Here is a 15,000-nt window from a genome sequence, read left to right on the forward strand (position 1 = left end):
AATTATAAATCATTTACAAGTGCACGTGACTTTAGTGGTGACAAACTTATTCATAAATGCACGTGGTCTTAAGAAATCAAATTATATATACTGCTGTATACTATTTATGTAAAAAGGGTGTGGGTAGTGAACAGTTTCCTAAGTTTGATGTTCTCAGTCAGACGTGGATCACCGGTGTCAATATGTCTGCAATTAGGATCACCGAAGTAGAAGTGCAGTTTAGAATCTTGTTACATATCTCTCCTCTTGGCTTGTAACATTATTTTCTTCACCCTTAAGTTAGGGAGGAAGGAAAGAAAGTATAGTTTGGTGGAATGTCTTGCACAAGTTTGCATCAATTCCGAAACTTATATATATATTTATATATATAAATATAAATATATATATATAATATAATATATATATATATATATATATATATATATATATATATATATATGTGTGTGTGTGTGTGTGTGTGTATGTATACACACAGGACAGATGGACAAGAAACAGGCTGGGCTAAAGATAACATAAAGAGGTCAATGGCTAAACCAATGGCAAGATGGCGTGATGAAATAACGAAATTTTTTTTGGGGGGGCCAAGACTGGAAACAGAAAAGGCAAGATAAAGTTAGAAAAGATTTGGAGAGGCCTATGTCCTGCAGTGGATTGATCCAGGCTGAGGATAATGATGTATATATATATAAATATATATATATACATATATATATATATATATATATATATATATATACATATATATGTATTTACGTTTCTCTCCCCCCTTCAGTGTGAAGAGCTATAGCATTGTTTAGAAACAAATACATACCTATGGATATTTCCAACTGACAAGAATTTATCAAAATCACATATTGGTTTTGTCCTTTTTTGAGACATTTTTATCGCCATTATCCAATGTAGAGTCCTGGTCCATGTTAACGCGAATATCGGGGATCACTGTATATATACACATATATATGCACACACACACACACATACATATATATACACACAATGTATGTATATATATGTATGAATGCTTACACACATATACATATATACACACATACATTTACACGTCTTACTCCTGTATACACGCAAATGAATGCACAGCAAAATAATTTTGCTTGTGACTTCCGCTCGCCTCAGGGAACTGCCAGCAAAGTCTCGAAGCCTCGAGGTCCCACCGAGACTCGAACTCGGATCTCTGGATTCAGAGTCCAGGGTGCTAACCATTACACCATGGGACCATATTCGCTGAGTAACGTTCACATAATTTTCCAATACCTCTCTTCCTTTCTCAATCTCTTATCTCTCCCCCATCACTCGTAAATTACTTTTCTACTTCATGTTCTCTTTCATTTTCTCAAATTTCCTTTCTTTTCCACTCTCTCCTTGTTTGTCTTCCTTTTCTCTCTCTCTTTCGCTCACACACACAGGACAGATTGAGAAGAAAGTAACAGACTGAGCTACAGATAACATAAAGAGTCCAATGGCCAGACCAATGACAAGACGAAATAACGAAATTGGAAACAGAAACAGTCCTGCAGTAGACTGATTCAGTCTGATGATAACGATGTATATATATATATATATATATATATATATATATATATATGTATTATAGTAGAGGGTTATGGAGGCATTTACTATCTTGTCTGGTGTCTTATCTCTTTGGGGAGTGACTGTGTGGGTGTGAGTGCCCACAGGTATGGCTGAGGCTAAGGCTAAGTCGGCTTAGGGTTGGGATTGCTGATCTCTTCTTCTTCTTTATGATTTGCGAAGTTCTAGCTTCGCCCGGGCCTTCTAAATATGGCCCGCCCTGTGTCAGCTTCTTACGGCTGTCTCATTTATTTGTCTGACACTCGGTGCTTACCGTGGAGGCGGGATTGCCAGCAGGCGCTCCTGCCGCCATGGTGTAAGCATATCGCACAGCCTCTTTACCAGCACGGCGGCTGTTGTGGGCGGTCCCTGTCTCAGGAATTGTGTATGTCACAATTTCTAAGTAGTGGACTAGTGTGGCGTTCAACTCGCCGCAGTGCATACAGCACCTTTCATCGCGTTCGATTGTTGTGATAATCTGCCATGCACAGTGGTAACCTAGGCGCATTCTGTGAAGAATGACTTCGGTACCTATGTTGATTACTTCAGAGAGTGCCAGTGGTTCATAGCCTGTGGCGTCTGAGTACCAGCTGGCCGGGGGGGAGGTTCTCGTTTCCTCTCTGTGGAGCTGCCGTAGGAAGGTACGAGTGACCAAGGCACTCTTCTCCTTAAGTAATTTTCAGCTCAGTTTTTTCGTAATGGGATTTGGGGGCATACCCCTGCCAGCGACGGCTAGTCTGTCAGCAAGCACGTTCCCTCTGATACTGATGTGGCTTGGGACCCAGTTGATGATAATTCTTCTACCCTGAGCAAGAATTCTCTGTGCCATTGTGAGAATCGTGGTCAGTAGGTAGATGTTGTCTGTGGGTGAGCTGTGCTGAAGACAGTCAATGGCTGCCCTGGAGTCTGTGTATGACCACGTGTCCTTCCCTTAGGGATGCGCGGGCTAGGGCTCTCATGATTGCAACTGCCCCTACCTGTAGCGAGGAAGCGTTGTCTGTTACCCTCATGGATTGCATGGCGTCCCTTGCTGCAAAGCCGGCGCCTGCAGTGTGGCTCAAAGGATCGACCGATCCATCTGTGTAGTATGTTCTACTACCCGGAGGAGTGATGGCTGCAATGACCCTCTGGGCATCTGCCTTTAAGCTAGGCGTGGGGTATAGGCTCTTTTCCATTGACAGGCTCATTATGTTGAACTCTATCAGGCTCAGTGCCCAGGGCGGGGCTTCGGCAAAGTCGGGGTGGGGGGAGTCCATGCCCTTAGCAAGAAGCTGTTCTTTGTGCTGATGGCGTATCAACACCCTGGCTGTGTGAGACAGCCAGGAGTTGTCTCTAATTTGTCTGTGTGCTTTTTCTTTGCGGCAATTAGAGCGACTGAGGCTTAGTCCACAACGGGCCGGACAGCATGTACATAGAATGATCTTAGTACTTTATGTCTGGCCCCTATGCGTCTCCCAGTCATTGCTCTCATGACAGACAGTCTTGCTTTGGTTCAGTCAACCAGGTACTGGACCTCCTTCTGGAAGGAGAGGGTCTGGTCTATCCTTAGCCCAAGGTATAGGTAGTCCTGGACCCATTCCAATTCCACTCCCTGGATTTTCAATCTTGTGCCTCGAACTCTCTGTCTCAGAGCCATGGCTTTGGATTTGGCTGCAGAGATCATTAGTCCTGTCCTACAACACTCCTCGGACACGAGGTCCAGACAACGCTGGGCTTTATTCTGGCTGCGTGGTCCAATGAAGGTGATAGCGAGATCGTCTGCATACGAGATGATCTTGCACTCCACTGGGAGGTTTATGTTGAGGATGCAGGACATTAAGGTGTTAAATAGGGCTGGACTGAGAACCCCACCCTGTGGCGTTCCATTTTCGAGCGGCATGTGCTGCGATAGAGAGCCAAGGCATTTTGAAACGCCTGCCAGTTGACCTTGTCTGTTTTCCATCTTGAATTCGGTCTTAGGATTTCGGCTGGGCCAACATCCATGAGGGTAGTTACAGTGCCGTAATGGTCACTTGTGACGGTCTTATCGACACACCAGCCAATCCTCCCCACCAGGGTCGAAGTGGCCAGGGTGAGGTCTAGGACCCCCTCTGACATGCGTTGGTTCTTGGGTGTTGAAGAGAGCGATCTCAGGGAATGTCTCTAGCACGTCGGCTATGTGATAGCTGGCCGCATCCGGTGCTCGGCAGCGAGCCAGGATGGGGTGGTGTGCATTGAAGTCTCCCCCTATGATCACTCGGTCGTGTGCAGGAGAAGCACAGACCTGGCTGATGTCTAAGCTTCTACTGCCTGGCCGGCTGTACACGTTGTACAGTTTGAGGGGCCCCCCGGCCAGGTGACCCTCGACGGCAAGGGATTCAACATCGTCTCCACAGTGCGATGCATCGGCTATTGCGGAGCAGGGAATTGTTGCTCTCACAAGGGTGATCAAGCCTCTCTTGCCAAGTGTTTCTGGCAGTGTGAAGACATGATACCCTGAGAAGCGAAAAGAGTCCACTGTTAATGACTCTTAGGGCATGACAATGTCAATGTTCCTTGATCGCACTACTGCTTGGAGAAAGGCGTTCTTTGCGGAGAAGCCATTGATGTTCCACTGTAGGATGCTTAGATGGTGTGTCATGATGTTACTCAGTGATAGTTACATCAGAGACATCGTCGGAGTCTGACAACTCCATTGCGAGATCCTCGCTGGTTGAGGGCTCCTCGTCTGTTGTCAGGCTATTCTTGGGTCCACTGGGGGTTAGAGAGCCTTTGGTAGCTCTGACTTTTATTGGTTTAGCTTTTCTCTCAGGCTTTTTTTGTGTCTTTTTCTTGGCTGGTCTTGCCTGGGCAAGATCAGCGTGCTCTGGCTCTGGCTGCACAGTTTCAGCCTGTTTTGGCTCTGCCTGTGAAGGCATGGCCTGGTTTGGAGTGGGAAGGGGAGTCTCGTCCTGTGGTGAGGGTGGAGCTGGCTTTGCTCTCTCCAGCTTTCTTCCCTTCAGGACTGCGACAGTCTGGGTCATTGCCGTCATGAGCTGATCTCGCAGGCGGCTCTGTGGCTTAAGTTCACGAGCGCTGTGTAAACGTGCAGGGAACGAGGGAAGTCCGCTGTCCAATGAGCGCGGTCGCGGCGGCGGACCTGGCATGACCCAACCTGGGAAAGTATGCTGAGCTTCAGGGCGCGGGGTCATGCTGCTACAGTATGTACATCTGCCTCCCCCCTTCAGTGTGAAGAGCTTACATCTGCCTCCCCCCTTCAGTGTGAAGAGCTATAGTATTGTTTAGAAACAAATGCATACCTATGGATAATTCCAACTGACAAGAATTTATCAAAGTCACATATTCGTTTTGTCCTTTTTTGAGACATTTTTAGCGCCATTCGTGGAATCATTGTCCAAAGTAGTTTCCTGGTCCATGTTAACGCGAATAACGGGGATCACTGTATATTTACATATATATTCACACACATATATGAACAAACATACATATATACACACAGGATATATGTAAATATATGTATGAATGCACACACACACACACACACACACACTCACACACACACACACACACACACATACACATATATATACACACACATTTACACGTCTTACTCCTGTATACACGCATATGAACGCACAACAAAATATTTTTGCTTGTAATTTCCGCTTGCCTCAGGGAACTGCCAGCGAAGTCTCGAAGCCTCGAGGTCCCACCGAGACTCGAACTCGGATCTCTGGATTCAAAGTCCAGGGTGCTAGCCATTACACCATGGGGCCATATTCACTAAGTAATTTTCATGTAATTTTGCAGCACCTCTCTCTCTCTCGAAATGTCTTATCTCTCCTCCGTCATTCGTAAATTACTTTTCTGCTTCATTTTCTCTCTCATTTTCTCAAATTTCCTTTCTTTTCCACTCTCTCCTTGTTTGCTTTCTTACTATCTCTCTCGCTCACTGTTACGCCTACTCTCAGTGTAGACTGAATGATTTATAAATGCATTTTTAAATCATCCTGAGACTAAGAGGAATTCTAACAAAGATTATTGGATTAATAGCAAGCCTGTATACTGGTACTAAAAGTGCTGTAAAGTGTGGTAGGGGCCTATCATGCTTCTTCCCTGTTAGTTCAGGAGTGAGGCAAGGCTGTGTTCTTGCACCAACACTTTTCACCACTTGCATGGATTGGATACTGGGTAGAGCTACTGTCCAAAGTCACTGTGGAGCAACTTTGGGCAATATAAAGGTTACAAACCTTGACTTTGCTGATGTTGCTATTATATCTGAATCTCTGGAAACCCTAATGGCAGCTCTTGATGTATTTAGCAATGAAGCGAAGCCCTTGGGGCTAGAGGTCTTCTGGACCAAGACCAAGAGCCAGGACTTTAGGTACCTAGATCCTGTTCAGTCGGTACATTCTTGCGGTGAGAACACTGAGGTTACAGAAAGCTTTATATACCTCGGTAGTGCAGTTCATGACTTCGGGCTATCAGACCAGGAAGTCAGTAGACGGACTGGACTGGCTTGGGAGCCTGTGTCCAACCAACGGTCGCACCGTAAGACTGGTATAGGACTTGTTACTTGCACAATCCGCGATCGACAACTCAGGCTATACGGCCACCTGGCTCGTTTCCCACAGGATAATCTCCCCCCCCCCCCCAGATTGCCACTGTTCGAGACAACCCTGGGTGGAGGAGGCCTGTGGTACGACCTAGGAAGTCGTGGCTTGGGGAGATCGATGGGCCGGGCCTCTGCCTGGCGGCTCGCCATGAGGGAAACTCGTAGGTAGAAACGAAAGGTGAACGCTGGCATTAGCTCCTCACAGATGATGATACACACATATATGTATACACACACATACATATATATATGATATATGTATGTACACACACACATATATAAATATACATATATACACACATATTTACACATGTCTTACTCCATCACGCACGCAAATGAACGCACAACAAAACATTTTTGTTAGTGACTTCTGCTCACCCCAGGGAACTGTAGGCGAAGTTCGAGGTCTCAAGGTCCCACCGAGACTCGAACTCGGATCTCTGGATTCAAAGTCCAGGGTGCTTACCATTACACCATGGGGCCATATTCACTAAGTAATTTTCATGTAATTTTGCAGCACCTCTCTTCCTCTCGAAATGTCTTATCTCTCCTCCGTCAATCGTAAATTACTTTTCCGCTTCATATTCTCTCTCACTTTCTCAAATTTCCTTTCTTTTCCACTCTCTCCTTGTTTGCTTTAATACTATCTCTTTCGTTCACTGTTACGTCTACTCTCAGTATATATATATATATATATATATATATATTTATATATATATTATATATATATATACACACAGGACAGATGGACAAGAAAGTAACAGGCTGGGCTATAGATAACATAAAGAGGCCAATGGCCAGACCAATGCCAAGATGGCAGACGAAAACAGAAAAGGCAAAATAAAGTTGGAAAAGATTGGGAGAGGCCTACGTCCTGCAGTGGACTGATCCAGGCTGATGATAATGATATATATGTATATGTGTATGTACGTCTCCCCCCCCCCCCCCCCCCCACTTCAGTGTGAAGAACTATATGATTGTTTAGAACAAATGCATACCTATGGATAATTCCAAAGTCACATATTCGTTTTGTCATTTTTTGAGACATTTTTAACGCCATTCGTGGAGCCACTACCCAATATAGTTTTCTGGTCCATGTTAACGTGAATAACGGGGATCACTATATATATACATATATATTCACACACATATATGCACACAAACATACATATACATACACACGATATATGCATATATATATGTATGAATGCTTACACACATACATATATACACACACACATTTACACGTCTTGCTCCTGTATATACACAAATGAACGCATAACAAAATATTTTTGCTTGTGAACTGCCAGCGAAGTCTCGAAGCCTCGAGGTCCCACCGAGACTCGAACTCGGATCTCTGGATTCAGAGTCCAGGGTGCTAACCATTACACCATGGGACCATATTCGCTAAGTAATTTTCATGTGATTTTGCAACACCTCTCTTTTTCTCGAAACCTCTTATCTCTCCTCCGTCACTCATAAATTACTTTTCTGCTTCCTGATCTCTCTCATTTTCTCAAATTTCATTTCTTTTCCACTCTCTCCTTGTTTGCTTTCTTACTATATCTTTCGTTCACTGTTACGTCTGCTCTCAGTGTAGACTGAATGATTTATAAATACATTTATAAATCATCCTGAGACTAAGAGGAAACCCAACAAAGATTATTGGATTAATAGCAAGCCCATATACTGGTACTGAAAGTGTTGTAAAGTGTGTTGGGGGCCTATCGTGCTTCTTCTCTGTTAGTTCAGGCGTGAGGCAAGGCTGTGTTCTTGCACCAACACTTTTCAACACTTGCATGGATTGGATACTGGGTAGAGCTACTGTCCAAAGTCACTGTGGAGCAACTCTGGGCAATATAAAAGTTACAGACCTTGACTTTGCTGATGTTGCTATTATATCTGAATCTCTGGAAACCCTAATGACGGCTCTTGATGTATTTAACAATGAAGCGAAGACCCAGGGGCTAGAGGTCTCCTGGACCAAGACCAAGAGCCAGGAATTTAGGGACCTAGATCCTGTTCAGTCGGTGCATGCTTGCGGTGAGAACATTGAGGTGACAGAAAGCTTTATATACCTCGGTAGTGCAGTTCATGACTGCAGGAAGTCAGTAGACAGACTGGCTTGGGAGCATGTGTCCAACCAACGGTCGCACCATGAGACTGGTACAGAACCTATTGCTTGCACAATCCGCGATCGCCAACTCAGGCAACACGGCCTCCTGGCTCGTTTTTGCCACAGGATGACCCCCCCCCCCCCGATTGTCTCTGTCCAAGACAACCCTGGGCGGAGGAGGCCTGTGGGACGACCTAGGAAGTCGTGGCTTGGGCAGATCGATGGGCCGGGCCTCTGCCTGGCAGCTCGCATTGAGGGACCCTCGTAGGTAGAAACGAAGGGTAGATGCAGCTATGCGCCCCCGCCAGCGTTAGCTCCTCATAGATAATGATACACACATATATGCACACACACGCACACACACACACACACACACATATATATATATGATATATATGTACACACACACATATATATATAAATATACATATTTACACACATATTTACACATGTCTCACTCCATCGCACACGCAAGCGAACGCAAAACAAAAGATCGTTGCTCGTGACTTCTTCCGCTCGGCTCCGGGAACTGCCAGCGGAGTCTCGATGTCTCGAGGTCCCACCGAGACTCGAACTCGGATCTCTGGATTCAAAGTCCAGGGTGCTAACCATTACACCATGGGGCTATATTCACTAAGTAATTTTCATGTAATTTTGCAGCACCTCTCTTCCTCTCGAAATGTCTTATCTCTCCTCCGTTAATCGTAAATTACTTTTCCGCTTCATGTTCTCTCTCACTTTCTCAAATTTCCTTTCTTTTCCACTCTCTCCTTATTTGTTTTCATACTATCTCTTTCGTTCACTGTTACGTCTACTCTCAGTGTAGACTGGATGATTTATAAATGCAATTATAAATCATCCTGAGACTTAGAGGAAACCTAAAAAAGATTATTGGATTAATAGCGTCTGTATACTAGTACCAAAAGTTCTGTAAAAGTGTGGTAGGGGCCTATCATGCTCCTGTTAGTTCAGGCGTGAGGCAAGGCTGTGTTCTTGCACCAACACTTTTCAACACTTGCATGGATTGGATACTGGGTAGAGCTACTGTCCAAAGTCACTGTGGAGCAACTCTGGGCAATATAAAAGTTACAGACCTTGACTTTGCTGATGTTGCTATTATATCTGAATCTCTGGAAACCCTAATGACGGCTCTTGATGTATTTAACAATGAAGCGAAGACCCAGGGGCTAGAGGTCTCCTGGACCAAGACCAAGAGCCAGGAATTTAGGGACCTAGATCCTGTTCAGTCGGTAAATGCTTGCGGTGAGAACAGTGAGGTGAAAAAAAGTTTTTTATACCTCGGTAGTGCAGTTCATGACTTCGGGCTGTCAGACAGGAAATCAGTAAACGGACTGGCTGGACAACCCTGGGTGGAGAAGACCTGTGGGACGACCTAGGAGGTCGTGGCTTGGGCAGATCGATGGGCCGGGCCTTTGCCTGGCAGCTCGCCATGAGGGACCCTCGTAGGTAGAAACGAAGGGTGGCTGCATCTATGCGCCCCCGCCGGTGTTAGCTCCCCATAGATGATAATACACACAGCTATGCATACAAACATATATGTATGTACGTATGTACACACACATATGTATAAATATACATATATACACACATATTTACACGTCTTACTCCATCACACACGCAATTAAACGCACAACTAAATATTTTTTACGCATTACTTCTGTTCGCCTTAGGGAACTGCCAATGAAGTCTCGAAGTCTCAAGGTCCCACCGAGACTCGAACTCGGATCTCTGGATTCAAAGTCCAGGGTGCTAACCATTACACCATGGGGCCACGTTCGTTAAGTAATTTTCATGTAATTTTGCAACACTTCTCTTCCTCTCCAAATCTCTTGTCTCTCCTACGTCATTCATAAATTACTTTTCCACCTCATGTTCCCTCTCATTTTCTCAAATTTCTTTTCTTTTCTAATCTCTCCTTGTTCATCTTCCTTTTCTCTCTCTATTTCGCTCACTGTCGCGTCTTCTCTCAGTGATGACGAAATTTATGAATAATTTATAAATCATTTACAAGTGCACGTGACTTTAGTAGGGACAAAATCATTCACATAGGTACACATGTTCTTAGGAAATTATATATACTGTTATATACTATTAATGCAAGTAGGGTATGGGTAGTGAACAGTTTCCAAAGTGATAAAATATTTTGGACACGTTTGTATCAATTCCGAAACGTATATATATGTATGAATATACGTATGTACGTCTCCCTCTCTCTACATACATGTATACATATGCAAATATATGCATATATGTATATATACACCATTGTGTGATTAATTATTTCCTTCTTTCGTCATTAAATCATCAGTTTCATGTTTTCATATATTCTTTTTGTGTTTAACCTGCATTAGTTTTCTTTTATTTATGGAGGAGGGATATTTTTAGCGCTATTCGTGGAATCATTATCCTATGTAGTTTTCTGGTCCATGTTAACGCGAATAACAGGGATCCCTACACACACACACACACACACACACACACACACACACACACACACACACACACACACACACACACACACACACACACACACATTTCTCCATGTCTCACTCCATCACACACGCAAGCGAACGCAAAACAAAAGATCGTTGCTTGTGACTTGTTCCGCTCGGCTCAGGAAACTGCCAGCGAAGTCTCGAAGCCTCGAGGTCCCACCGAGACTCGAACTCGGATCTCTGGATTCAAAGTCCAGGGTGCTAACCATTACACCATGGGGCCACGTTCGTTTAGTAATTTTCAATTAATTTTGCAACACCTCTCTTCCTCTCGAAATCTCTTCTTGTCTTTCCTCCGTCACTCGTAAATTACTTTTCCGCTTCATGCTCTCTCTCTTTTTTTCGATTGTCTTTTCTTTTCCATTCTCTCGTCGTTTGCTCTCTCTCTCTCTCTCTCTCTCTCTCTCTCTCTCTCTCTCTCTTCTCTCTCTCTCTCTCTCTCTCTCTCTCTCGCTCACTGCCCCGTCTTCTCTCAAATGGGACGAAATCATTTATAATTTATAAGTGATTATATAAATCATTCACAAGTGCACGTGTCTTCAATGGTGACAAAGTCATTCATTAGTGCATGTTTTTTTTTTTTTTTTTTTTTGATATGTATATGTATGCACGTCTCCCCCCCTTCCCTCCCTCCCTCTCTCTATACACACACATATCTATATATATATATATATTTATGCATAAATGTGTTTATATACATAAATATATGTATAAACAAATGCTTACAGATAATTTCAGCTAGCCTACTTTTTATATAGAGAGAAAGAGATAAATAGATAGATTGATATAGATGTGTATACATGTATATGTGCGTATGTATATGTATATATTTATCGTATATGGTAACTGAATCATAGAGAGTTATCTAGGAGGATGTTATTAAAAAAAAAAATAATAACACTGAAAAGCGCTCACTGTAGATTTAATCACGTATAAATACAGACAAAAATACAATAAAGTTCGAACGCTAAAATCAACAATCTATAAATTTAAGAGAGAGAGAAAAAATATTATTACAACCCCTACCCCTCCCACCCACCCCACTCCCAGCATTACCCTCCTTCCACCTCCTTTTCTTGAGCCAGGTCGTCAGGTTCCCTTTACTTGGCGACGGTCGGGGTCTGGAAGAGCAGCGTGACGATGGCCTTGGCGGGCAGGTCGAAGTTGATGTAGTTGGTGCTGTCGCCGACGTCAACGCTGAGGAGTTCTGCCGCGTCGCCTCTGTGTGTGTAAGAAAGGGGGGCGGGGGAGGGGGGAGGTTGGAGAAAAGGGGCAGGGGGGGGGGAGGAAGGGGGAGATATGGGTTTATCGAAGTGTGAATTTCATATTTTTTTTTCGTCTTTCGTTAGCAAAGCGTCATAGTTTCATATTGTCTTGTATTCGTATATTTGTCTTTAATCACCAAATCGTCAAATTGTTACATGGTCATATATTATTTTTTTTCTTTAACTAGCAAATCGTATTTTTTTATTTTAAAAGTTCAGTTGAATTAGTTTAGGCTCACTTTTTTTTTTTTTCGAAATATCATCCCCCAGCAAAACAAACAACAAACGAACTACCATTAACCGCAAACTACCCTATCAAATCAAGTTAAAACACCCCGTTACCCAAATGATCATGAAGCACTATTTTACTAAACCTCCTCGGTCTCACCAGGAAAAAAAAGGGACTTACAGGTTAATAATAACGACGGTTGTGGTATCGTCCTGACTGTTGTGCACAGCTGTGGCCTTGACTTGCTCAGACCCAAAGATATTAGTGTATGTGCGACGAGATCCCGGACTGATGAACTTGCTGAAGTGACCCATCGCGTAGAACATTGGCTCCTTGTAAAACTCTCCCGTTTCCTGTTTTGTAGGAAATGGGTTGGTAGTTGGAATATTGTCGTTTTTTTTTTATTTATTTATTTTTTATAAGATCTTGGATTTTGATCATGGATATCTAACTTTGTAAATTTCTTCGTACTGTCTCTTTCTCTCTCTCTCTCTCTCTCTCTCTCTCTCTCTCTCTCTCTCTCTCTCTCTCTCTCTCTCTCTCTCTCTCTCTCTATGTGTGTGTGTGTGTGTGTGTGTGTGTGTGTGTGTGTGTGTGTGTGTGTGTGTGTGTGCGCGCGCACGTGTATGTTTGCGTATCTCTATCTTCACGGGCAGCATCAACTAAGAAGATTCTCTACGTCGTCTCACCTTGTTGATAATGATAGGGGAGTCCACGAAGTTGTTGGCCCAGTTAGGTCCTCCGGTCATGTCCAGGGCCATGTTCCAGTCCACCCATCCCGTCGACCAGTGGTTCATATCCTGCGGGATCGAAGTTACTTTTTGGATAAAAGTGAAGAGAGTGAGGAAGAGGAGGAGAGGGAGGAGGAGGAGAGGGAGGAGGAGGAGGAGGAGGAGGAGGAGGAGGAGGAGGAGGAGGAGGAGGAGGAGGAGGAGGAGGAGGAGGAGGAGGAGGAGGAGGAGACAACAGGAGGAGGAGGAGGAGGAGGAGGAGGAGGAGGAGGAGGAGGAGAAGAAGAGAAGAAGAAGAAGAAGAAGAAGAAGAATAAGAAGAAGAAGAAGACGAAGAAGAAGAAGAAGGAGAAGAAGAAGGAGAGGGAAAATAAAACGCTGCTAAAAAAACCCAGATACAAAGCAATAATATATAGACCGAATTACGAAACCAAACCAAACCAAATTCAACCCCGCCAAACGAGAATAAACAGTCCTTACATCGATAATGTTATAGGCGTAGCTCTCACCCCGATACCAGTCCCCAAGAAGTACTCGCTCTTCGGCATCGGCGTCCCAACCTGCGGAAAACAAAGTGGACATTCTATGCCGGTTTCTCTTTCTTTAAATGTATACAGTAGCTCACCTCATGTAGAAATAAAATGGATTGGTTAGCTTTAGATGATATTCGAGTTATCCGGTCGTAAAGTTGATTTCTAATTTGCTAAGAAGACTTAGCACTTAGCACAGTACAATTATGTATTGTATAACTGAATTGTTATATATTTAACTAATATGGGGATTATATATAACTGATATATATATAATTATCTCTCTCATCTGTGCTTTTGTATATTATATTAATATGATTCAAAAAATTTAATTCATGGTGAACTAATTTTCTTTTTCTCCAATATAAAAAAAAAAACACTCCAAAACAAAATAAAGAAAAAAACTAGACAGTAGAGTCAATTAAAGTCCTTTTCCATCGCAGGACTTGATATAGATCAGGAACTTATAAGGGAGAGGGAAAAAAAAAACTCTAAAACAACAATAACAAATAATAAAATTCCTTTACCGTCACAGGCCTCGGTGTAGAGCAGGAACTTGTCAGGGAAGAGTGCCTGGGTTTCGTCCATCACGCTGGGTCCTGTCCAGTCATCGGCGTACCAGTGAAGAGCTATTCCGTCCACGTACTTGTTGGTTTCCGGGTCCTCCAGAATCTACCGGTGGGTGAATGAAGGACAATGAGTGTATTTAGAATGTTTGATGTATGAGTGTAGTTACGAGGGATGGCTAAGGGTCCTTCAGAATCTACCGTTGGGTGATTTAAGGAATAATTTGTGAGGGTAGTAAGAATGTGTGTGGTTACGAGAGATAGCTGAAGGGTCCTCCAGAATCTGTCGGTGGGTTATTTTGGGGTGAGGGATAAAGTATGGGCGTATTTGGGATAGGTTTGATGTGCGTTTCGTCCTTTCATCCCTTCAGAGACAGTGTGGGTTAGAAACTGGCTTCCGGGTTATTTCGGGGTGAGGGATAAAGTCTGGGATTGTTTGGGATAGATTAAATGTGCGATTCGTCCTTTCAGAGTTAATGTGGCTTATAGAATTGACTTCCAGGTCCTCCAGAATCAATAGGCGGGTGATTCCGGGTTTACGGATAGTGTGTGAGGACATTTGGTGCATTTGATGCGTTCGATTCATCCTCTCAGTGTTAGTGTGGGATAGGGATAATGTATAAGGGCATTTGGGGTATGTTTAATGTGTGATTTATCCTTTCCAATGTCTACCGTGTCCTCCCAGTGTCTACAGGTGAGTCATTCGAGTTAATGTGTGAAAGTATCTGGGATATGTCTGGGGTATGATTCATCCTAAATCTGCCAATGGGTTGTTTTTGAGATTAGGGATAATGAATGTTTTTTTTTAGGATATGTTCTGGAGATTCGTTCTTTCAGTGTTCGTGGTTTGGAAACCTGGGTGAACAGAG

At 43.5% G+C, this 15,000-nt stretch overlaps 1 protein-coding gene and 7 non-coding genes across 8 annotated transcripts in view; all 8 read right to left on the reverse strand.

Moving 5' to 3' along the window:
• Positions 1 to 1,160: 1,160 nt before the first annotated feature.
• On the reverse strand, positions 1,161 to 1,232 carry Trnaq-cug. The gene has a single exon. It is a non-coding gene; the product is annotated as a tRNA-Gln (tRNA).
• Positions 1,233 to 5,267: 4,035 nt separating this feature from the next.
• On the reverse strand, positions 5,268 to 5,339 carry Trnaq-uug. Its single transcript has one exon. It is a non-coding gene; the product is annotated as a tRNA-Gln (tRNA).
• Positions 5,340 to 6,589: 1,250 nt separating this feature from the next.
• Trnaq-uug lies at positions 6,590 to 6,661 on the reverse strand. Its single transcript has one exon. It is a non-coding gene; the product is annotated as a tRNA-Gln (tRNA).
• Positions 6,662 to 7,506: 845 nt separating this feature from the next.
• Positions 7,507 to 7,578, reverse strand: Trnaq-cug. Its single transcript has one exon. It is a non-coding gene; the product is annotated as a tRNA-Gln (tRNA).
• Positions 7,579 to 8,848: 1,270 nt separating this feature from the next.
• Trnaq-uug lies at positions 8,849 to 8,919 on the reverse strand. Its single transcript has one exon. It is a non-coding gene; the product is annotated as a tRNA-Gln (tRNA).
• Positions 8,920 to 10,014: 1,095 nt separating this feature from the next.
• Positions 10,015 to 10,086, reverse strand: Trnaq-uug. Its single transcript has one exon. It is a non-coding gene; the product is annotated as a tRNA-Gln (tRNA).
• Positions 10,087 to 10,961: 875 nt separating this feature from the next.
• Trnaq-uug lies at positions 10,962 to 11,033 on the reverse strand. Its single transcript has one exon. It is a non-coding gene; the product is annotated as a tRNA-Gln (tRNA).
• Positions 11,034 to 11,876: 843 nt separating this feature from the next.
• The window catches only part of LOC125029949 (putative glucosylceramidase 3), a gene marked incomplete at its 5' end in the record, with an annotated part of 7,066 nt that continues 3,942 nt past the window's right edge, over positions 11,877 to 15,000 (reverse strand). Inside the window, 5 exons of the mRNA XM_047620140.1 lie at positions 11,877 to 12,031; positions 12,485 to 12,657; positions 12,994 to 13,104; positions 13,516 to 13,595; positions 14,093 to 14,237. Of these exons, the coding sequence (XP_047476096.1) occupies positions 11,911 to 12,031; positions 12,485 to 12,657; positions 12,994 to 13,104; positions 13,516 to 13,595; positions 14,093 to 14,237 (630 nt within the window). The remainder of the gene's footprint in view (positions 12,032 to 12,484; positions 12,658 to 12,993; positions 13,105 to 13,515; positions 13,596 to 14,092; positions 14,238 to 15,000) is intronic.

Source organism: Penaeus chinensis, chromosome 10 (assembly GCF_019202785.1).
Source record: "Penaeus chinensis breed Huanghai No. 1 chromosome 10, ASM1920278v2, whole genome shotgun sequence".
NCBI lineage: Eukaryota > Metazoa > Arthropoda > Malacostraca > Decapoda > Penaeidae > Penaeus > Penaeus chinensis.